This window comes from Salmo salar, chromosome 18 (genome assembly GCF_965601325.2).
Source record: "Salmo salar chromosome 18, fSalSal1, whole genome shotgun sequence".
NCBI lineage: Eukaryota > Metazoa > Chordata > Actinopteri > Salmoniformes > Salmonidae > Salmo > Salmo salar.
Genome location: NC_138308.1, coordinates 97,934,597 through 97,958,136, shown reverse-complemented (window position 1 = coordinate 97,958,136; position 23,540 = coordinate 97,934,597). Strand labels below are relative to the sequence as shown.

Below are 23,540 nucleotides of genomic sequence, written 5' to 3'. Positions count from 1 at the left end.
TCAATATATCCTATGGATTTGGATACTGCTTTAGAGCAGATTTCTGCAGCATTAGTAAAGATCAATCCATGTGGATTATTTCATTCCTGTGCTGTTTGTAAATAACCTGAACCAGGTTGCAGGCACTGGTTAACAGTTTGAAGCTTTTTCTTGAGTGATGAAAGCCAGTAAAAATGTAAGTCACCCAGAAAATACACCTCTCTGTTGATATCACATACATTATCAAGCATTTCACACGTTATCCAGATACTGACTGTTAGCACTTGGTGGTCTATAGCAGCTTCCCACCAGAATGGGCTTTAGGTGAGGCAGATGAACCTGTAGCCATATTATTTCAACGGCATTTGACATGAGATCCTCTCTAATCTTTACAGGAATATGACTCATAAACAGCAACATAAAACTTTAACACCTCCGCTATTGGCATTCCTGTCTCTCTTCTGAAGATGGGGAAGCCATGTATCGCTACCACTGTATCAAAGGTATTATCTGAGTTTTCAGAGATAGTATATGAATGTTATCTGTTATTAGCAAGTTATCCATTTCATGAACCTATGTTAATGTGGCCTATTTTTTTTTTTGCACTTTTCTGGGATTCTTGCTTTTATGGGAGGCTTATCAGAGACAGACGTGATATTTATGTTTGTGCCGATAGTACAGGGTGAGCTGCACACAGTGGGTCTTCCTACTAGGGCACACCGCCTCAGTGATAGCAGTGTAACTCCAGTTCATAGGCTCATGATTACTGCATACAATAGCTGTAGGATCAACAGAAGTACTCAGGAGAGTTAGAGAGACATACATTAAGTTACTTACATTGTGTCTGCCAACGCTCCTGGGACAATGTACATTTGCAGCAGGACTACGACAACTCAGCGAGACAATGGTAGGGATTATTTGAGCAGGGTTTGGCTAACTGATAAATCATTGTCTCAACGCAGCCTTAACGTGAGCAGACTGGGTCAAGGAGCCAAGATGATTTGGATGGACATTCCTGTCGAATGTCTTCTGTTTCCAAAAGGTGTAAAAGTTATGCCAACAGAACTCCCACAAGAAGTTATCAACCCAAACACCCTACACCCTCACAAAAATAAGTTATTGATCCAAAGAAATGCAGATTAGCCCATGTCACATCTTAAAGATCTTATTCAGTTTTCTTCATGCTACAGCTCAATAGAAACTGTTTTTATTAAATAAAAAAAATTGTTGACAATAAAAGAGAAGGGTTGGCGATGACATCTGATTATTTAATATTCTACAGTCAAAACAGGTTGGTTGTTGGCTGGTCAGATAGAACAGTTTTTCTCTAGCTGTGTTCAGGGAACAGTATTTCTGTGTTCAGGGAACAGTATTTCTCTAGCTGTGGTCTGGGAACAGTATTTCTCTAGCTGTGTTCAGGGAACAGTATTTCTCTAGCTGTGGTCCGTGGGATGGGGCTGGCTGGTCCTGGAGTTTGGTAACTATAATCAGTTTTACAGTGAGTTTAAAACGTAGTGGTTCTCAAACCTTTCCTCCGGGATCCCACGTTGTTGTAGCCCTGAACCAGCTGACCTTATTCACTTGGCCAGGAGTTCCCTTGCTCAGGCATCCACCAATGGTTGCGTGCCACGGCAGACTGTGCAATCGGCACCAGATTGCTAGAGACCGGCTGTTAGTTCAGCAACAAAACCAAACGCATGTGCAACTATGGTGCAAAACAGACAGTTGGCTTAGATTTGACAAATATATTGGCACAATGAGCACTTCTCTCAAGTTGGTTTAGCTAGTGAATTTTAACCATACTAGCATTGACATGAAATAACTCAAAACAAGACATGGTAACAAGATGAAATGAGTCACGATTCCCCCCACCACCACCACCACGCAGCCTGTCAGCCATCTGGCCAACCAGCATCACAAGTACTCATGGACTTTTGCCACATTGAAGCTTGCCTATATTTCCTGACGCTTTCATCTAACATATGCGGTTAGCTGATACGTAAACATTTCCGACTGAGCTGCCGTTAAAGCAGGACCGTGCGTTTTGAATGAAGCCCTTTTGTCTAGTTCATGGCGATATGGTCACGTTGGAATGGAGCCGTCGCTCATTAGATAATAAAATAAAACAACATACGGAGAACAAGAAGCAAAATGTTAAGATTTTATTTACAAAAGTCAATTTTTGTATGTTTTGTCTTTTTATTTATTTTTGCTTACAGAAAGTAAATAAAAAAAAACAGCCACATCCAGCCAGTGTACACAGTACGTCCCCAATTACACCCTATTCCCTAAGTAGTGCACTACTTTAGACCAGGACCCTGTGACAACCCCATTCCCTATGTAGTGCACCCTAAGGATTAGGGTCCAATCCTAACCTGAAACACAGGGAGGAGAGACAAGACAGCACTGACAAAATACAAAACAAAAAGTCCTCTGGAAAAAAAAACAACATATATTTTAAAAAGCTCTGGCGGCAGAAACAAAACTCTAGCTAATATCTCACAAGGAACCCCATTCCGTTTGTAGACCAGGACCCTATGGCAACCCCATTCCCTAAGTAGTGCACTACTTTAGAACTGAGATTTTAATTTTTAAAAAACAAAACAAAAAACAAAACAAGGGGCCCTTGTCAAAAGCAGTGCACTAAACAGGGATTCATTTGGGACACATCTGAGGTTGATGAGTTGTCCCCGTTGGGAAAGTTGTGTTTTGTTCGTGTGTTGCAACAAGGTTGTTTCCCAGACAGAATCTCTGAAGTAGTTGATGACATCATTACGGAGCCCCCCCCCCCTCCCTCCCCACCACCACTCCAGCTGGTGACATCGTTCTGATCCGGAACGCCGGCGATAATATCACAACGACATCAGACAGAGACCCTCCCGCCCGGTGATGTCACGGAATGCTGCGCGGTGACAAAAGGTTATTCCCCCCCCCCCCCCCCCCCCCACAACACAACACAGGGCAACTCAAGCAAAGGGGTGCATGTAGGGTTGAGTACCAAATAGCACCCTATTCCCTATATAGTGCACTACTTGAGACCCTATAGGCTTTTTCAAGGCTACGGACTCTGGTCAAAAGTAGTGCACTATATAGGGAATAGGGTGCCCACTAGGTTGGCTGGAGGGTTTGGAGGAAAAGGGGAGACGGGTGATAGCGGCAGTAAGGGGGACAACTAAAGGCCAAAGATACGGAGGGGTCTCAGATACTGAGGGGTGAAGAGGACAGATATTGAGGGGTCTGAGATATTGAGGGGTCAGGAGGTCTCAGATAGCGAGGGGTGTGGGTGGGTGGGGGGGGGGGGGGGGGGTCGAGGGAGGGACACTCAATCATCTTCATCCTCATCTTCAGGATCCCTCTTCCTCTTCTCTCCTTTCACTGGAGAGTCATCCTCTTCTGGAGAGAGACAGAGAACATTTAGATACGAGTCCCCAAAAGAACGTGTATAGCTTGTGTACCAAAATGGCCTCTTTATTCCATATGTAGTGCACTACCTTGACCAGATAGGGAATAGGGTGCCATTTGGGATCACAGCCTTCATGCATGTATGTACATAGCCAAATTAAAACATTTTCAATGGAAGTTTGGAAACCAAAATGACACTAGAGGACACTTGGGATTGTGTATAACGCTACTAACCGTCGTCGTCTTCGTCATCGTCATCTTCGTCATCGTCGTCATCGTCAACATCTCCGTTCACCTCCCCATCCTAGAGAGAGTGAGAGAAAAACAGTTAGTACAACGAACACACGTCTCCAGTGTAGTTTGAGGGTTAAGCTAGCGTCTCCAGTGTAGTTTGAGGGTTAAGCTAGCGTCTCCAGTGTAGTTTGGGGGTTAAGCTAGCGTCTCCAGTGTAGTTTCAGGGTTAAGCTAGCGTCTCCAGTGCAGTTTCAGGGTTAAGCTAGCGTCTCCAGTGTAGTTTGAGGGTTAAGCTAGCGTCTCCAGTGTAGTTTGAGGGTTAAGCTAGCGTCTCCAGTGCAGTTTCAGGGTTAAGCTAGCGTCTCCAGTGTAGTTTCAGGGTTAAGCTAGTGTTAGCAGGCTAACTTTTTGATCCTGCTTTGTGAAAATGACCAAAATGTGGCGTTCATATCAGAAACGATAACTAGGTGGCACCAGAGCCTGTACTTAATTCAACGTTTTGAATTAGGACTGGGCAATATGGCCAAAATCTCATACCACGATATTTTTCTTCACAGTATGATGCCATTTTATGCATTTGAAGTGTGCTGAGACTTGTTCCTGTTTACAGTTTTGACTCCAACACCTTCTCCAAAATAAATCAGCTTTGGGTAGATTCTGCCCATTATTCTACATGGTCTTGAATAATAAAAGTTTGCGTCTGAACAAAAATATAAAAACGCTTCGTGTTGGTCCCATGTTTCACAGGTAAAAAAAAAAAAACTTCTCAAATTTTGTGGACAAATGTATTTACATCCGGGTTAGTGAGCATTTCTCCTTTACCAAGATAATCCACCCAACTCAGTAAAATGGTTGAAATTGTTGCGTTTATATTTTTTTGTTCAGTATAAATATTCTTTGAGTAGTTCATGAACCTAGGGTGGCAACAAATTAATAAGGGATTTTAAATTCGTCTTCATTCTGATTGAAGTTGTATTGAACCGTGTAAAACAATCAAAATCATTTCCAGAATTTGTATACATTTCCTGGACTTTAATCATTATTTCCACACTGTGCCACGCACAGCTGCATGATATGAACTGTTGGAATTTTGGAAATAGTATGATTATTCAAATTCTATAGAAACTTGAATACATTGTTGTTTGACATAAATGTATAAATTGGGGAAGAAATATTGACAGGGTAGGAACCAAAGTGTTGGTCAGTGTTTCCAGGTGACCCTATTTAGATGTTACATTCCATGTTTTCTAACCTCATGTAGCTGCACAAAACATGCTTATCTAGGCCTACACTAGTAGTACCAGGCTGTATTAGCTAGCTAAGTTTGCTCTGACTCTTGGTACATTTAGCAAGCTAACTAGCTAGCGATTAGCAGCTAACACAATTTATTTTAGCCACAACAAAGGAAGCACGTCATCCACATCTATCTGACCATTCAGAGTGAACAGCAAGAAAGTGCTTGAGAGACCCCTTGAGTGACAGGGAACAGCCTAAAAGTAACTTTAGTCCACCAGCCACTGTGGCAGGCGGATGAGGGAAAAAATCTGCCACCCACTCCAATTTAAAAATCAGCCAATTTTTTCCCATCATAATTATTTAAAAAATAATAAAAAATGACCATACTTAACATTTCTAAAAACAAAAAATGTATTAGTAAGAAGTAATGCGATATTATTGCCCAATTTCATTTCCATTTTGTGACGAGTCTTTTAACCAAAATATCAGAAAAGAAAAGCTGGGGTTCGAATACTCATACTACCCACACTAACCATACTATTTGTGACGTGAATTGAGTATGTAGTATGCTTATTGGTCATAGTATGGATATAGTTAGTATGCAAAAAATTTCCGGGTGTCATACTAAATATAGCCAAAATACACACGCAGAGGACACTAGTATGCAATTCAGGAAATGGGTGTGGCTTCACATCGTTTTCAGATTTGAAGAAAATGGCGGAAAATATGCAGCCGAAGTCCAACGAGAGCGGATACAATTTAATTGCTTTAACTAATGACAAATGTTAAGAAAATGTTGAGCAATGTAATAAATTACTTAAACTTGCCAGTATATTAATTATAGGCCAACTAACTACCCAACGTTTATTGACTTGATTATTCCCATCATTCTTAGCTTAGCTAAATGGTATAGTTGTGCGTTCTCAATGGACATCCGGGTTCTTCCGTAAATCCGCCCTGGCCATCTACTCCAATTTCAGAGCACACAATAATGAATTTACGAGTGCTCAACACCAGTTGAATATGGCCGGTGTCAGTTAACATAGGCAAAAACATGTATAATTAAAATTGTTTCCAGGAGCACAGTCACCAACGCTCTGGATAACATGATAACTGCCTAACCAGCTCTGCGAGTAAAATGGTCAGAATTAGAGGCCGACAGATTATTTTTCAACGCCGATACCGATTATTGGAGGACCAAAAAAAAGCCAATATCGATTCAAAATATATATAACAATTTCCCTAGTTAATATTGCCTGCTAACATGAATTTATTTTAACTAAGTATGCAGGTTTAAAAAAAATATATACTTCTGTGTATTGATTTTAACAAAAGGCATTTTTGTTTATGGTTAGGTACATTTGTGCAACTATTGTGCTTTTTTCACAAATGCGCTTTCGTTATATCACCCGTTTGGCGAAGTTGAAGTAGGCTGTGATTTGATGATAAATTAACATTATATGCAACGCAGGACAAGCTAGTTAACCTAGTAATATCATCAACCATGTGTAGATAATCACTAGTTATGTGAAGATTGATCTTTTTTTTTTTTACAAGATACGTTTAATGCTAGCTAGCAACTTAACTTGGCTCCTTGCAGCCACAAGATCCTTTTGACGCTGCCCTCACGTAACAGGTGGTCAGCCTGCCACGCAGTTCTCTCGTGGACTGCAATGTTATCGGCCATAATCGGTGTCCAAAAGGGCCGATTACCGATTGTTATGAAAACTTGAAAATCGGCCATGACTGCCGCTGTAAGGGCAGAACGCTCAAATGAACACAGCGTCCAGTGTGCGCACCGAGAGCGAAACGTTACGAATTTACAAACGGACAACGCTGTGAATTTACGAGCTCAACAACGAGCACTCCAGAATGAATTTAAGAACACACCCGAAGTCATAAAATGTCTAACTAGTAATTTGTTATGCTAACAAGCTAGCAAGAGGTTGCATAGCAACAGCGTCAACTTCCGGTAGACCGGTGAAGAGCTAGTACGCTCTACTGAAAGGATACTGTTCATTTACAAATGAACTCATTATGTAATATACAGTGTGTTACTATGGGTATTCAAACACAGCTAAAATGTTCAGCTGTCACTAAGAGCGGAAGGTTACCGTGGTAACAGAGACACTCGAGTCGCCGCGTGTCTGACAGGATTTTGGATCTGACTCGTAGTAGATAACATTTTCGCTTTGTCATTATGGGGCATTGTGTGTAGATTGATGAGGAATTTGCATTTTATTTAATCCATTTTAAAATAAGGCTGTAACATAACAAAATGTGGAAAAGATCAAGAGGTCTGAATACTTTCCGAATGCGCTGTATTGCGAGACTATGTTTTATTAATGTTTCACTATTAAGTTAGTAGCTCAATCTTTTTATTGGAACAGACACGCGCTAAACATGTAACATACGTGTGTTCAACATGACATCCGTGTTCTTACCTCCCCACTCTCCCCACTGTCATCCTCCTCCTCTGCAACGACCTCTTCGTCATCCTCCTCTTCATCCTCCTCCTCTTCAGACTCTCCCTCCTCCCCTTCTGTTCCACAGGACAGAAACAACATTAGAGACTCTCCCTCCTCTCTCCAGACCAGAGACTATAGACTCTCCCTCTTCCCCCAGGACAGACCAGAGACGACAACAGCTCAGTCAAGTGCCATTTCAATTAGCGTGATACATCTGGCTAAATCAAGGCCCCCCCCCCCCCAAAAAACATCAGGAAAATCGACGCCAACTGATTTTAATCGAGGAAATTTGTTCCCAAATATTCCCACATAGAGAGATGTGATCGTATCCTTAAAGTAAAGGCAGGTTTGAAATTATTGTTTTAGTCATATACTGTATCTGTTTGGGGCGTTTTTTTGCAGACCACAAATTATTATGTTCTGTCCCCCTGACCATCTGTTCAAAAAAATATATATATTTAAAACATACTGGGGCTGAATCAAGATAATCCCTGCCCTATATAGTGTAATCTCAACATCTTCATAAAGAGACATGATAAGCCACATCCATTCATCTGTCTAGCCAGATTCATAGAGACGGCACTGGGACCGTGTCCATTTCTGCAGACAGAAACTAGCTATTATAGGACATCCCTTGTAGTTTTGCTCATTTGTCAACCTTGCAGTTGGTGTTTCTTTAAGAATTTAGGGAAGGGGGGGGGGGGGGGGGGGGGATACCTAGTCAGTTGCAAAACTAATTTTCTGTATTTAACCCAACCCCTCTGAATCAGAGAGAAGTGTGTGTGTGTGTGTGGGGCTGCCGCCTTTGGGCCCAGGGAACAGTTGTTATTGGGGGTTAACTGTCTTGCTCAAGTGCAGAACGACAGATGTTTCCCACCTTGCAGCCTGAGTTTCAAACCAGCATCCTTTCGGTTACTGGCCCAACGCTCTTAACAGCTAGGCTACCTGCCGCCCCATAAGTTCCCTCTCAGGAAGTCTCACCTTCATCATCTTCATCCTCGACCCCGTCTCCCTCGCCGTCCGAGTCGGAGGCTTCGCAGTCTTCGATATCGTAGCCGTCCAGGTACGTGAGCTGTGGGAGGAGCTTGAAGATGCTCTCTCTGTAGTCTCCCAGGTTGGTGACCTCACAGTTAAACAAGTCCAGGGACTTCAGTATGGGAAGCTTTTTCTAACGGGAGAGAGGTTACGTACAGCTATAAACAGGGTTTAACCTCTTGGGGCTAGGTGGGACGCTAGCGTGCCACCCGTGGTGCACTCCATCAACAGCAGGTGCATTTCAAGAGCGGCAAATTTGAATCCAAATAAATGTCAAAATTCAAATTTTTCAAAAATACAACTATGTTACACCATTTGAAAGATAAACATCTCCTTAATCTAACCACGTTTTACGATTTCAAAAAGGTTTTACGGCGAAAGCATAAATTTAGAGTATGTTAGGACAGTACATTTACAAGAGTTGTGTGTAATGTTTTGTCAAGTCAAAGACAGGGTCACCAAAACCATAAAACCAGCTAAAATGATGCACTAACCTTTTACAATCTCCATCAGATGACACTCCTAGGACATTATGTTAGACAATGCATGCATTTTTAGTTCTATCAAGTTGATATTTATATACAAAAACAGCGTTTTACTATGGCATTGATGTTGAGGAAATCGTTTCCCTCCAATAACCGGCAGTCAAGTCAGCGTCACAAATTAAATAATTAAAATTAGAAAACATTGGTAAAATATTATATTGTCATTTAAAGAATTATAGATTTACATCTTTTGAACGCAATCAACTTGCCAGATTTAAAAATAACCTTACTGGGAAATCACACTTTGCAATAATCTGAGCACTGTGCCCAGAAAAATACGCGTTGCGATACAGACTAGACGTCATGTTGGGGAGATCTAAAATCGAAAATACTATGTAAATAATCCATTACCTTTGATTCTCTTCATCAGATGTCACTTCCAGGTATCACAGGTCCATAACGAATGTAGTTTTGTTCAAAAAAGCTCATCATTTATGTCCAAAAATCTCCGTCTCGTTAGCACATGATGTAAGCCAGCCGGACTTCTCGTCATGAACGAGGGGAAAAAATATATTTCCGTTCGTTCAAACATGTCAAACGTTGTATAGCATAAATCATTAGGGCCTTTTTTAACCAGAACATGAATAATATTCAAGGTGGACGAATGCATAGTCTTTTATAACGTATTGGAACGAGGGTACCCAACATGAAGTAGCGCGCCAGGTGTCTAATGGGACATCACCGTTCCATGGCTCTTGTTCGGTCAGATCTCCCTCCAGAAGACTCAAAACACTTTGTAAAGGCTGGTGACATCTAGTGGAAGCAATAGGAAGTGCCAAAATATTCCTAAACCCCTGTGTTTTTCAATGGGATAGGTTTAAAGTCAATACAACACATCAGGTATCCACTTCCTGTCAGAAAATGTCTCAGGGTTTTGCCTGCCAAATGAGTTCTGTTATACTCACAGACACCATTCAAACAGTTTTGGAAACTTTAGAGTGTTTTCTATCCATATATAATAAGTATATGCATATTCTAGTTACTGGGTAGGATTAGTAACCAGATTAAATCGGGTACATTTTTTTTATCCAGACGTGCAAATGCTGCCCCCTAGACCCAACAGGTTAAGGCAGGGGTATAAATAAAGCTATAAAATGTTGTATTCACAGTTATAAGTCTTAAGAGCTATGACAGTCTTATTCCAAGTTATAAGCAGTTATAACCAGTCATATTCCCAGCTAGAATGGTCTTATTCAGTAACAGTTCCAACAACCACAAGTAGTCTTATTTAGGGATGCACGATATATCGGTGAACATATCGGAATCGGACGATATTAGCTAAAAACGCCAACGTCGGTATCGGCCATTTGACGAGTCAAATAACACCATTTGCAAGCCAAGTGCCACCACTACTAGCAGTAGTACGGTCAAAACTGTACAAAAAGCAAACAAGCAAAACACCGGCCACGAACGATGCGTTTACAATACCACGTTGGTAATAAAGCATCATTTGTTTGACCGCAACTTCTGGGGTAGCTAGCTTTAGCTTGGTACCTAGCTAGCACCAATACAACCAGCCTGAAAACAATGACCAGTAGAAACTGCAGCCATTTTCATTATTCTTAGCAATGATTTAGGAATCCTTGTGAGTTAAGTATTAGCTAGGTTGCCACGTTGTTCGCCTATTGAAATTGAACATCAGTTCATGAAAATAAATAGCTAGCTAGCCAGCTAGCTTCATTTGGCTAGTGATGCTCGACCGGGTTGTGAAGCTAGCCATAATAAGGATTAGGCACAATGGTGGAATTTTTTTGTTTGCCTTCAAAATAAAAGTACCCCTGAAAGTGATGCAGAAGGTTACAATTGTTAGAATGTGACGCAATGAAATTGGGTATCAGTCTACTCGACTACGATGAGTTTAAGCGAATATTAGCGTTACTCTTATCGTGGGACTGTGACCGTTAAATCACCTCTCCAGTCAGCCTATTGTGTGTATTGACATTCACAGAGCACCGTACAGCTTTACCTAAGGATTGGGGATCAATGAAAATGGGGTATCAGTCTACCCAATACATTTTTCCCCCCCCCAACGTCCTCAGAGTTATCAGACTCCAAAACATCCATGCAGTATTGTTTTTCCTCTGGAATAGTGTTCAATACACAAAGGTTGACAAATGTGGCTCAATTCAGTTGTTTCAGAGTCCCACAATAACAGCTATGACGCTAATGTTCTCTGGGTGTCACTGAGTAGACTGATACCCCATGTCATTGGTCCGCAATCCATAGATAAGGCTGTACAGTGAAATAAGTATGTCCCCAATGCAATGGTAAAGTATAATACATCCAGTGTGATTTTATATGTGTCAAATTAACAAAATAATTGTATTTTGTTGATTTTATATAACATTCCAACCTCGTACAGCACGATCTATTCAATTATGGCATAATTCTACTATTTGTATTAATTTGCATCACTGTCAATGACATAGTGCAAAGTCCACTACTGTGGCTAATCCTTATTGTGGCTAGCTTCACATAGACGGGGACCGACCACCATTAACCTGTTATGGCTAGGGGGCAGTATTTTCACGGCCCGGATAAAAAACGTACCCGATTTAATCTGGTTACTACTCCTGCCCAGTAACTAGAATATGCATATAATTATTGGCTTTGGATAGAAAACACCCTAAAGTTTCTAAAACTGTTTGAATGGTGTCTGTGAGTATAACAGAACTCATATGGCAGGCAAAAACCTGAGAACATTTCATGCAGGAAGTGGCCTGTCTGACAAGGTGTCGTTCTTCTTGTCTCTGTTTATTGAAGAGTGAGGATCTTAGCTGTCCCGTGACACTTCCTACGGCTGCCATAGGTTCTCAGAAGGCGGCAAAAAGCGGAATCGTGGCTTTGCAGGCTCTGGCTGAAACAAAGTAGCGCGTTTGGGTAGTGGCTGGTTACAGTACTGTGAGACTCAGGCTCATGCCCGCGTCGACCGAAAGGTTTGTTTTCATTCCTCTGTTTAGCTAAATGGACATTCCCGGTCGGAATATTATCGCTTTTTACGAGAAAAATTGCATAAAAATTGATTTTAAACAGCGGTTGACATGCTTCGAAGTACTGTAACGGAATATTTAGATTTTTTTTGTCACGAATTGCGTGCGACCCTTCTTTACCATTCGGATAGTGTCTGGGACGCACGAACAAAACGCCGCTATTCGGATATAACGATGGATTATTTTGGACCAAACCAACATTTGTTATTGAAGTAGCAGTCCTGGGAGTGCATTCTGACGAAGACAACAAAAGGTAATCAAACTTTTATAATAGTAAATCTGATATTGGTGAGTGCTAACTTGCCGGGTGTCTAAATAGCTAGCCCGTGATGCCTGGGCTATGTACTTAGAATATTGCAAAATGTGCTTTCACCAAAAAGCTATTTTAAAATCGGACATATCGAGCGAATAGAGGAGTTATGTATCTATAATTCTTAAAATAATTGTTGTGCCTTTTGTGAACGTTTATCGTGAGTAATTTAGTAAATTGTTAGCAAATTCCCCGGAAGTTTGCGGGGGGTGTGCTAGTTCTGAACGTCACATGCTAATGTAAAAAGCTGTTTTTTGATATAAATATGAACTTGATTGAACAAAACATGCATGTATTGTATAACATAATGTCCTAGGTGTGGCATCTGATGAAGATCAAAGGTTAGTGCTGCATTTAGCTGTCTTCTGGGTTTTTGTGACATTATATGCTAGCTTGAAAAATGGGTGTCTGATTATTTCTGGCTTGGTACTCTGCTGACATAATCTAATGTTTTGCTTTCGCTGTAAAGCCTTTTTGAAATCAGACAGTGTGGTTAGATAAAGGAGAGTCTTATCTTTAAAATGCTGTGAAATAGTCATATGTTTGAAAAATTGAAGTTTTTGTATTTTTGAGGAATTTGTCATTCGCGCCACGCCCTATCATTGGATATTGGAGCAGGTGTTCCGCTAGCGGAACGTCTAGATGTAAGAGGTTAATCAAATAAGATTGGTCTTATAAATGAGGGTTATTTTAGATGATGACACCTAGCTAGATAGTTAGCTAGCTAACTATAGCTACTGAAACAGATTGTCGTTTTGCTATGTGTTTATGGGAAGAACATTGCTTGCATCCATTAGCTAGCTAGCTTTTTTTTAATGACCAGCACTGTTGGCGCGCAAGGCAACTTTACCAGCATCATAGCATACGTACCGATGAATCGGTGTTGACACATGAAATACAAGTGTAATCCATGTGTAATAACTACTTTTTTTTTTATGTGTTAAATTATTATGTGACGTGCCGTCATATTCAGGTCCTGACACGTGAAATAGTGGTATTTGACACGCAAAGACCCAAACGTCGTTCCATAGTATGAGACATCCTGGTTGAGGATGAAATGGCTGAACAGCGAAACAGTGAAATAAATAGTTTTTACTGGTAATGGGGACACACGTTAATCCCGACCAAACCCGGACGACACCAGGTAAATTGTGCGCTGCCCTATGGGACTCCCAATCATGGCCGGATGTGATACAGCCTGGATTCGACCTAGGGACTGTAGCGACGCCTCTTACACTGAGATGCAGTGCCTTAAACCGCTGCGGCCGTGTGTTTTAACTATTTAACTGTGCAAGAATGCTTAAAAGGCTGCAAAAAAATTTTAATATCGTTTTTTTTTTAGCATGGAAAATATTGGATATCAGTAATATCAGTGCATCATCGCTAGTCTTATTCAGTAACACTTCCAACACCCGCCAGGGGTCTTACTCAGCAACACCCACCAGGGGTCTTATTCAGTAACACCTCCAACACCCGCTAGGGGTCTTACTCAGCAACACCCGCCAGGGGTCTTACTCAGCAACACCCGCCAGGGGTCTTACTCAGTAACACCCACCAGGGGTCTTACTCAGCAACACCCACCAGGGGTCTTACTCAGCAACACCCGCCAGGGGTCTTACTCAGCAACACCCACCAGGGGTCTTACTCAGCAACACCCGCCAGGGGTCTTATTCAGTAACACTTCCAACACCCGCCAGGGGTCTTACTCAGCAACACCCACCAGGGGTCTTATTCAGTAACACTTCCAACACCCACCAGGGGTCTTACTCAGTAACACTTCCAACACCCACCAGGGGTCTTACTCAGTAACACTTCCAACACCCGCCAGGGGTCTTACTCAGCAACACCCACCAGGGGTCTTATTCAGTAACACTTCCAACACCCGCCAGGGGTCTTACTCAGCAACACCCACCAGGGGTCTTACTCAGCAACACCCGCCAGGGGTCTTACTCAGCAACACCCGCCAGGGGTCTTACTCAGCAACACCCGCCAGGGGTCTTACTCAGCAACACCCACCAGGGGTCTTATTCAGCAACACCCACCAGGGGTCTTATTCAGCAACACTTCCAACACCCGCTAGGGGTCTTATTCAGTAACACTTCCAACACCCACCAGGGGTCTTACTCAGCAACACCCACCAGGGGTCTTACTCAGCAACACCCACCAGGGGTCTTACTCAGCAACACCCGCCAGGGGTCTTGCTCAGCAACACCCGCCAGGGGTCTTGCTCAGCAACACCCGCCAGGGGTCTTGCTCAGCAACACCCGCCAGGGGTCTTGCTCAGCAACACCCGCCAGGGGTCTTGCTCAGCAACACCCGCCAGGGGTCTTGCTCAGCAACACCCGCCAGGGGTCTTGCTCAGCAACACCCGCCAGGGGTCTTGCTCAGCAACACCCGCCAGGGGTCTTGCTCAGCAACACCCGCCAGGGGTCTTGCTCAGCAACACCCGCCAGGGGTCTTATTCAGTAACACCCGCCAGGGGTCTTGCTCAGCAACACCCGCCAGGGGTCTTATTCAGTAACACCTCCAACACCCACCAGTGGTTCCAGTGTGCTGATGTCCTTAAACTTGTTCCCAGAGAGGTTGAGGTGTGTGAGGTTGACCAGCCTCTCAGCCAGCACCTCCAGACCACCAGATATCCTGTTGTCACTCAGCTCCAACTACAAGAAGGAAGAGGAAATATTCACATGTATTTATTTTTAGTCTAGGTGTAACGTGACATGGTGAAAAGCTATACTTTGTTATGACTGTTAATTATGCATTTAACTTGTCAAAAAAAAAAAAAGGAAAACAGATTGTCACAGATCATCGTAATAATGTACACTATTCTATTATTTAAAATGACTGAAATGTCACCGGCTTAAACAAAGTTTAAAAAGTGAGAAGTTCAGCTGGTCTGAAGGCAAAACAGAAAGGAAATTCCCTCGTTTAAAACATCCCCCTTCAACAATAGCTACATGCTGGTTTAGTGTGATGCTACCTTTCCCCAGTTTGGGTATGATTGATGTGAATATGGGGCTGTATGGACCCTGTTCAGGTGTAATGCACTGTAAAAATAAATATGGTTCCGATTGGGCCACAACCCTAGTCGCTATACCTTTTTTAATTTCCCCAGTTTGGGTATGTTTGAGACGTTGATGAGGCCGACGTTGATGAGACTCAACAGTTCCAGGTTTTCAAACTCCTCCGTTATGCCCTCCATTTTCCCCTCGTTCGACCGACAGTTATCCAGGACAAGCTCCTGAACCTAGAAGAGACGGACAGGGAGAGAGAAACAGGGGTAGGAAGAATTAAAAAAAAAAAAAAAGAAGAGTGGACTAAATAAACGTTTGTGTCAGTAGTTATTTTGAATATTTTACACGTATTTCTATCAAAAAACTGCAAATGAAAAAAAGGATTTTATGTATACGAATCTGTTTTATTTTTGCACTTGTAAAGTAGCCATGTTTATAAGCAGAACTGTTTGTAAACTGTGTGCACGTGATGTAGATAGTTGGTGAGGGGATTCGATTAATCTCCCCCGGTAGGCGTGTTTTGCACTGGTGAAATTTGGTTGCTTTCGTTTTTGAACCGGGCTGCCTTCCGGATATGAGCCAAATGGCCCGCTCAAAGGTCGGTTCAAAGCATGGGAGTCATGAGAAAGATTATATGTTCACGTACAAAAATGATTGCTTTAAAAAAATTTTTTTAACTGCCTTCTCAATGAAAACTACATAGAAAACATAAAAAGATTTTATGGAAAAGCAATGTACGTTTCTTGACAACGCACAATGTTGCCAACATGACCGAGCAACGCAAATTATTGTTCGATTTGATTAAGGCGCTCCTCTCTCACCGCTTTTGCTAGTTCACGTCAACGGTCATAGTCCGGTGGCCCCACAGCTCAGCATAATCGAATCCGCCCAATGTTACTTAAAGTAGCTAGCTAACATAGCCAGTTACCAAAGTTACGTTGCTAGCTAGCTAACGGGCGGTCTTTATTAACCGGTCAAAGTGTACCCAAACGGTTCGTGGCTTTGTACATTTACTATCGTTTCAAAATAAGCAATATTCGTAGCTTATAACCGGTAAAAAAAGTTGTTAAAAAGTGTCTAATGATTCGCTTTCTTGGTAACTAGCTAATTAGCCGACATGCTAGATACGCGCCCCAACACGTTGGAGTCTTATTAAAAAAAAAAATGGCTACCGCTATGCTAGCTAAAATGGCTAACGCTATGCTAGCCAGCGTTCGCAATGATATTCAATGTGCTGGCCTTTGATAGTAAAGGTTGATTGTTACAAAATATACATCTGTATTAAACAAAAAAACTACAGCAGATGGCTAACAATATATACAAAAAATAAAAACCGTATTTTGTGTGATAGCTAACCATTTTGTTAGCCATTTTCCTGTTTACCTCACGGGTCCGGTTTGACTTGTAAAGTGATTCAGCTAAGTTAACGTAGATAAATTAGCGCTCCAAAACGAATGCATCCAATGGCATTAGCTAGCTAGTTAGTTTACAACATACATATGTATCTCATCAGAATTGAGTTTGAGAAAATGTAGAGGTAAAAGGAAAGTCGATTTTCAGCAGCAGGCTTCTATAAGGACCCCATGTGCTCGACATGACTTCAACACACAGTAAACTTTGGTGTCGCATGTTAGCTAAATCATATACTTACATCCGACGGCGTCCTATTTCTCAGTTCCAGGTGAATTCTCTTTTTCATGTCCATTTTCCCCCCCTTCTTATCTCTCGGATCTGGTTGGACCGTTTTCTTGGTTTCTAACAGCTTGCTTGCTAGCTACCGTTGACGATCTGAAGAGGAAAGAGAGGAGCTGCGTTCGTGGAAGTCAGAAAGTGGGTCAAATGCGGATGATCTGTTTGCGCCGAGTGGAAACCGCGGTTGAAACGAATTACTCAACAGTGCCCGGTGTGGCCGAGTTACCACACTACAGGCAACATGCATGACTTATTGACGAACTACGGATGAACCATGCTTTGGGAACCCAACATCTGACTGAGTCTGTATTGGTTGGACCAATACAACAAATACTCAGTGGTGGAAAAAGTAACTTGGGTAAAGGTACAATAATACCCTAATAGAAAATGACTAAAGTAAAAGTGAAAGTCACCCAGTAAAATACTAATATTGAGTAAAAGTATTTGGTTTAAAATATACTTAAGTATCAAAAGTAAATGTAAAAGTGCTAAAATATACTTAAGTATCAGAGGTATAAATCATTTCAAATTCCTTATATTAAGCAAACCAGACGGCACCATTTTCTTGTTTTTAAATTGTTTTAATTACGGATAGCCAGGGGCCTACTCCAACACCCAGACATAATTTACTGTGACGACCCTGGGTTTATAAGCGCGGAAATCGACTCCGCCGTTTGAGTATGCTTTTGCGGTACAGTCGATAGCGCGCCGGACCTCGGGCTTGAAGGTCGAGGGTTCGAGGCCTGCTCCCTGCCTGTTTCATTACATTACAAACGAAGCATTTGTGTTTAGTGAGTCTGTTAGATCAGAGGCAGTATGGATGACCAGGGATGTTCTCTTGATAAGTGTGTGAATCAGACAATTTTTCTGTTCCGCTAATCATTCAAAATCTAACGAGTACTTTTGGGTGCCAGGGAAAATGTACGGAGTAAAAAGTACATTATTTTCTTTAGGAATGTAGTAAAGTAAAAGTTGTCAAACTATATAAATAGTAAAGTAAATTACAGATACCATAAAAAACTACTTAAGTAGTAATTTGAAGTATTTTTTTTACTTTTAAGTACTTTTAACCGAAGCCAATACACAGACTCACGATTTTGTGTCCCAAAGCTAGATGCAGCTTATAGCTGAAAATAAGAACTTATAATACTTGTGATGCATTAAAAAGTACGACGGATAAACAAGCAAGTGTTTGTTTCTTGGCTATTTGGGAGAGAATTTGAGCGTTATTATTATTACTGTATAAATTAAATCGAACATAATTCGCTCATTTCAAGTTCTTTTTGTTGCCAGCAATGTTGATGCAATATCAGTTGTTACCACACGGTGGCATTGTTGCTGTCGCATTTGCATGGCTATGGACTCTTCTCAGGCCTTCAGTTCCTAAGTACAATAGCCTACCATGGAACTTTCTGGAGTTGGAATCATAGTTCCAATTTGTAATTCTATCTCCAGTTCCATGGTATGAAACCATTTGGCTTTTGATGTTCCATGGGGTTCCACAATTCTGATGTAGAATATTCACCAGCACTGGAGTTCTACACCATTTCTTCACACCTTTTACTTTTCAAGTCTCTTTCAGTGTGCATTACTGTAGCCTACTGTTGTTTATTGCTGCTGTCACTGTTTTAAAGCTGCAGTCCGTAATTCAAACAACATTTTGTGTGAGCTTAAGAGAGACACTAGAGATCCAATCCAGTTTTTGTGTCGTAGTGTTTATTTGAACAAGTCACATAACTTTGTGTTCATCATCTCACAACAGACATATTCAGATCATGGGCTGGTGGTCCAGCATAGGAGAGGAACAGCAACATCAAAACCTCTCTATCCCACCCTCCCTCCCTCCTCTATCAAAATCCTGATTGATACAACAGGCAGATACTGTACACACACACACACAGAATTCTAATTCTGGAATCCTAATTCTGGAATAGTAATTCATTCCAACTCTGTGGTGGAACACAAACGTAGATATAGTCTGTACAGTCCTCACTGAGGTTAATAACATGCATATGCACCATAGCGACTCAAATACCTCAGACAAATAAATAGTTCAATAAATAAAACAAGTCAAAACCATCACAGCAGGAAATCCTAAAGTTAAAGTTCCTCTAAAATGTCCCCTTATCTCCTACATAGTACACTACTTTCAACTAGTACTACGAAAAAGAATAGGGAGAGGTTTCAGACCACTGGATTGCCTTGGACAACCCCAGAAAGCTGCAGCTATACTCTGTGTACCAGGCGTTCTACTGTACTTTCTTCATACTGAACACTGCTCGGTCTCTAATTTAAGTTGTGCTTCTTATAACACTGTTACTGTAAAGCCCTTTGGCTTATAGGTCTTAACTGTGTATTAGACCGTAAGGAAAGTACTGACACATACGGTAGGAAGGAGACAGAGTGTGCATCCCAAATAGCACCATATTCCCTATATAGTGCACTACTACTGACCATGTCCCATTGGCATTATATTCCCTATATAGTGCACTACTACTGACCAGGTCCCATTGGCATTATATTCCCTATATAGTGCACTATTGTTGAGCAGGGCACTGGTCAAAAGTAGTTCACTATATAGTGAAGAGGGTGCCATTTTAAGATGCAGAGAGAAAACACAATATGAGACAGACAGGTGTAGAGATACAATACAGAATAGACAAGAGACATCTACAGTTCGACAGCCTCTCTCAAAAGAGCCCTCAGTATTTCTATTGATCGGTTATTGAATCGTTGACATTGGTTATTAAAACGTTGACATTGGTTATTAAAACGTTGACAATGGTTATTAAAACGTTGACATTGGTTATTAAAACGTTGACATTGGTTATTAAAACGTTGACATTGGTTATTAAAACGTTGACATTGGTTATTGCCTCGTCATTGATTTTTTTTTTAAGCAAGATTGTCAAGTCAACTTGTTCAGAGAGAAAGACAATGTGTATTTTCACTTAGTCTCCAAGGCCGATAATACTATCAAGAACATTTCTGTTTTCAGAGCAAAAACAGCAACAACAAACCAGGGTCTTAAAATGGTACCCTATTGCCAGGGGTATTCAACTCTGACCCCTATGAGGTCAGCTGCTTTTCTGTTCTAACTAATAATTCATATCACCCACCTGGTGTCCCAGGTCTAAATTCACCCACCTGGTGTCCCAGGTCTGAATCAGGCCCTGATTAGAGAGGAATCACCCACCTGGTGTCCCAGGTCTAAATTCACCCACCTGGTGTCCCAGGTCTAAATCAGGCCCTGATTAGAGGGGAACAATGAAAGAATGCAGTGGAACTGGCTCGGAGGTCCAGAGTTGAGTTTGAGGGCCCTATATATAGTGCACTACTTTGGGGTGCACATTTCAGACACAACCTAAACCCTACCGGGGAGCTCCTCTTAGTGATCCTTCACAGTAAAGAAACCACTCTAGCAGAGAGGATGAACCTACACTGTAGGGTTCCAGCCAGGCCCTTAGTGATGATGTCACCACCACAGCAGCAGCAGCACAGATACTACATCAGCAAAGCACACACTAGTCAGTGAGCTCATGACCAATGACAATCTCACTGGAAAAAGAGACAGAAATAAAAATGTGTACCAGTACTGCATCAACAACCAACCTATGGTGTACATACAGTACCTATGGTGTACATACAGTACCTATGTATGGTGTACATGCATTACATTCTATGAAAGTCAGCAACAGAATAAGTAATGATATGCTTGTAGATTATCAACACTAACCACATCCTACAACATCGCCCTGCACCCATATCCTACAACATAGCCAGGCTTCCACATCCTACAACATAGCCCTGCACCCACATCCTACAACATAGCCAGGCTTCCACATCCTACAACATAGCCCTGCACCCACATCCTACAACATCGCCCTGCACCCACATCCTACAACATAGCCCGGCTTCCACATCCTACAACATAGCCCTGCACCCACATCCTACAACATAGCCAGGCTTCCACATCCTACAACATAGCCCTGCACCCACATCCTACAACATAGCCCGGCTTCCACATCCTACAACATAGCCCGGCTTCCACATCCTACAACATAGCCCTGCACCCACATCCTACAACATAGCCTGGCTCCCATCCTACAGCATAGCCAGGCTTCCACATCCTACAACATAGCCCTGCACCCACATCCTACAACATAGCCCGGCTTCCACATCCTACAACATAGCCCGGCTTCCACATCCTACAACATAGCCCTGCACCCACATCCTACAACATAGCCTGGCTCCCATCCTACAGCATAGCCAGGCTTCCACATCCTACAACATAGCCCTGCACCCACATCCTACAACATAGCCTGGCTCCCATCCTACAACATAGCCCTGCACCCACATCCTACAACATAGCCCGGCTTCCACATCCTACAACATAGCCCTGCACCCACATCCTACAACATAGCCCTGCACCCACATCCTACAACATAGCCCTGCACCCACATCCTACAACATAGCCAGGCTTCCACATCCTACAACATAGCCTGGCTCCCATCCTACAGGGCTAGTGTAGTAGATACTGTGGTTGTGTCTATAGTGTTACAGGTAAGGCTAGCCAGACCCAGAGACACAGCTAGATGTAACAGTTAGAAAGGCAAGCTCTGTTTATCTAGAATTCTCGAGTTCCAAATGTAAGATCCATTCTAGGTTAGAATGCTCATAGTTATCTGTGGTTCTGGGCCAGTAGCTTTTAATGAAAACATAGTTATCTGTGGTTTTGGGCCAGTAGCTTTTAATGAAAACATAGTTATCTGTGGTTTTGGGCCAGTAGCTTTCAGTGACAACATAGATATTAGTGGTTCTGGGCCAGTAGCTTTCAAATGACAACATAGATATTAGTGGTTTTGGGCCAGTAGCTTTCAGTGACAACATAGATATTAGTGGTTCTGGGCCAGTAGCTTTCAAATGACAACATAGATATTAGTGGTTCTGGGCCAGTAGCTTTCAAATGACAACATAGATATTAGTGGTTTTGGGCCAGTAGCTTTCAGTGACAACATAGATATTAGTGGTTCTGGGCCAGTAGCTTTCAAATGACAACATAGATATTAGTGGTTTTGGGCCAGTAGCTTTCAGTGACAACATAGATATTAGTGGTTCTGGGCCAGTAGCTTTCAAATGACAACATAGATATTAGTGGTTTTGGGCCAGTAGCTTTCAGTGACAACATAGATATTAGTGGTTCTGGGCCAGTAGCTTTCAAATGACAACATAGATATTAGTGGTTTTGGGCCAGTAGCTTTCAGTGACAACATAGATATTAGTGGTTCTGGGCCAGTAGCTTTCAAATGACAACATAGATATTAGTGGTTTTGGGCCAGTAGCTTTCAGTGACAACATAGATATTAGTGGTTCTGGGCCAGTAGCTTTCAAATGACAACATAGATATTAGTGGTTTTGGGCCAGTAGCTTTCAGTGACAACATAGATATTAGTGGTTCTGGGCCAGTAGCTTTCAAATGACAACATAGATAAACATCAGGATGTAACAGTTAACAGCAGAAGAAGTGGACAATGAATAGCGGAAAAACTAACAGGACTGTGTCATGAACAAGCAAACACACATACATACATACATACAGGTAAATATCACTGTATTTTTAGAGTTGGACTCTAGCATGCAAAAACACACAACACAAACAAACCTACACATTATGGAATAAACAACAATTATTTGTAACTGGCTGTTTTGTTTGTGGTAACACAGGAAATGCTAGTATGATAATTCCTTTACATACGTTGATTACTAATAAATACGATTCTTTTCATGAATTGTATAAAAGAAAAAGTACTGTGGTGGTCCTATTGCTGTAAAGTCTGCTTCCAACTCACACTCTCAAATACCTAGATCCCCTGGATCGCAGATCACTCTCCAGATCCCAATCACCTGAATTCTGATCACACACCTGTATGTCATTATCACACACTATTTAGTTCAGTTCTTTGCACCCCCATCACTGTGAGGTATTGTTTGTTTTATGACGCACGTCTTTGCTAAGCGCCGGGTTTCCCGTAATTTACACCTCCAGTGTATGATAGTTTTTGCCTGCCTCACTAACGACGCCTTTTGCCTGTACCTTAGCCTATCTCCTGGACGACGTTACTAGCCTTTTCCCTGCCTGTACTGTTGCCTTTTTTGGACCCCCCCCCCCCTGTGTATGACCTTCTGCCTGCCCCTGGACCCAGCTACCTGCCTCCTCCTGTGTATGACCTTCTGCCTGTCCCTGGACCCAGCTACCTGCCTCCTCCTGTGTATGACCTTCTGCCTGTCCCTGGACCCAGCTACCTGCCTCCTCCTGTGAATGACCTTCTGCCTGCCCCTGGACCCAGCTACCTGCCTCCTCCTGTGTATGACCTTCTGCCTGCCCCTGGACCCAGCTACCTGCCTCCTCCTGTGTATGACCTTCTGCCTGTCCCTGGACCCAGCTACCTGCCTCTTCCTGTGTATGACCTTCTGCCTGCCCCTGGACCCAGCTACCTGCCTCCTCCTGTGTATGACCTTCTGCCTGTCCCTGGACCCAGCTACCTGCCTCCTCCTGTGGATGACCTTCTGCCTGTCCCTGGACCCAGCTACCTGCCTCCTCCTGTGTATGACATTCTGCCTGCCCCTGGACCCAG

General features: G+C 42.3%; 1 protein-coding gene across 1 annotated transcript; it reads right to left on the bottom strand.

The window, feature by feature from the left end:
- Positions 1–2,126: 2,126 nt before the first annotated feature.
- Positions 2,127–17,146, bottom strand: LOC106578167 (acidic leucine-rich nuclear phosphoprotein 32 family member D). Its single transcript, XM_014156796.3, has 7 exons — positions 16,865–17,146; positions 15,297–15,446; positions 14,737–14,859; positions 8,301–8,487; positions 7,296–7,393; positions 3,616–3,685; positions 2,127–3,372 (listed from the first exon to the last, which is right to left on the bottom strand). The coding sequence occupies exons 1-7, from the start codon at positions 16,916–16,918 to the stop codon at positions 3,302–3,304; spliced, it is 753 nt and encodes a 250-aa protein (XP_014012271.2). The 5' UTR covers positions 16,919–17,146; the 3' UTR covers positions 2,127–3,301.
- Positions 17,147–23,540: the final 6,394 nt, after the last annotated feature.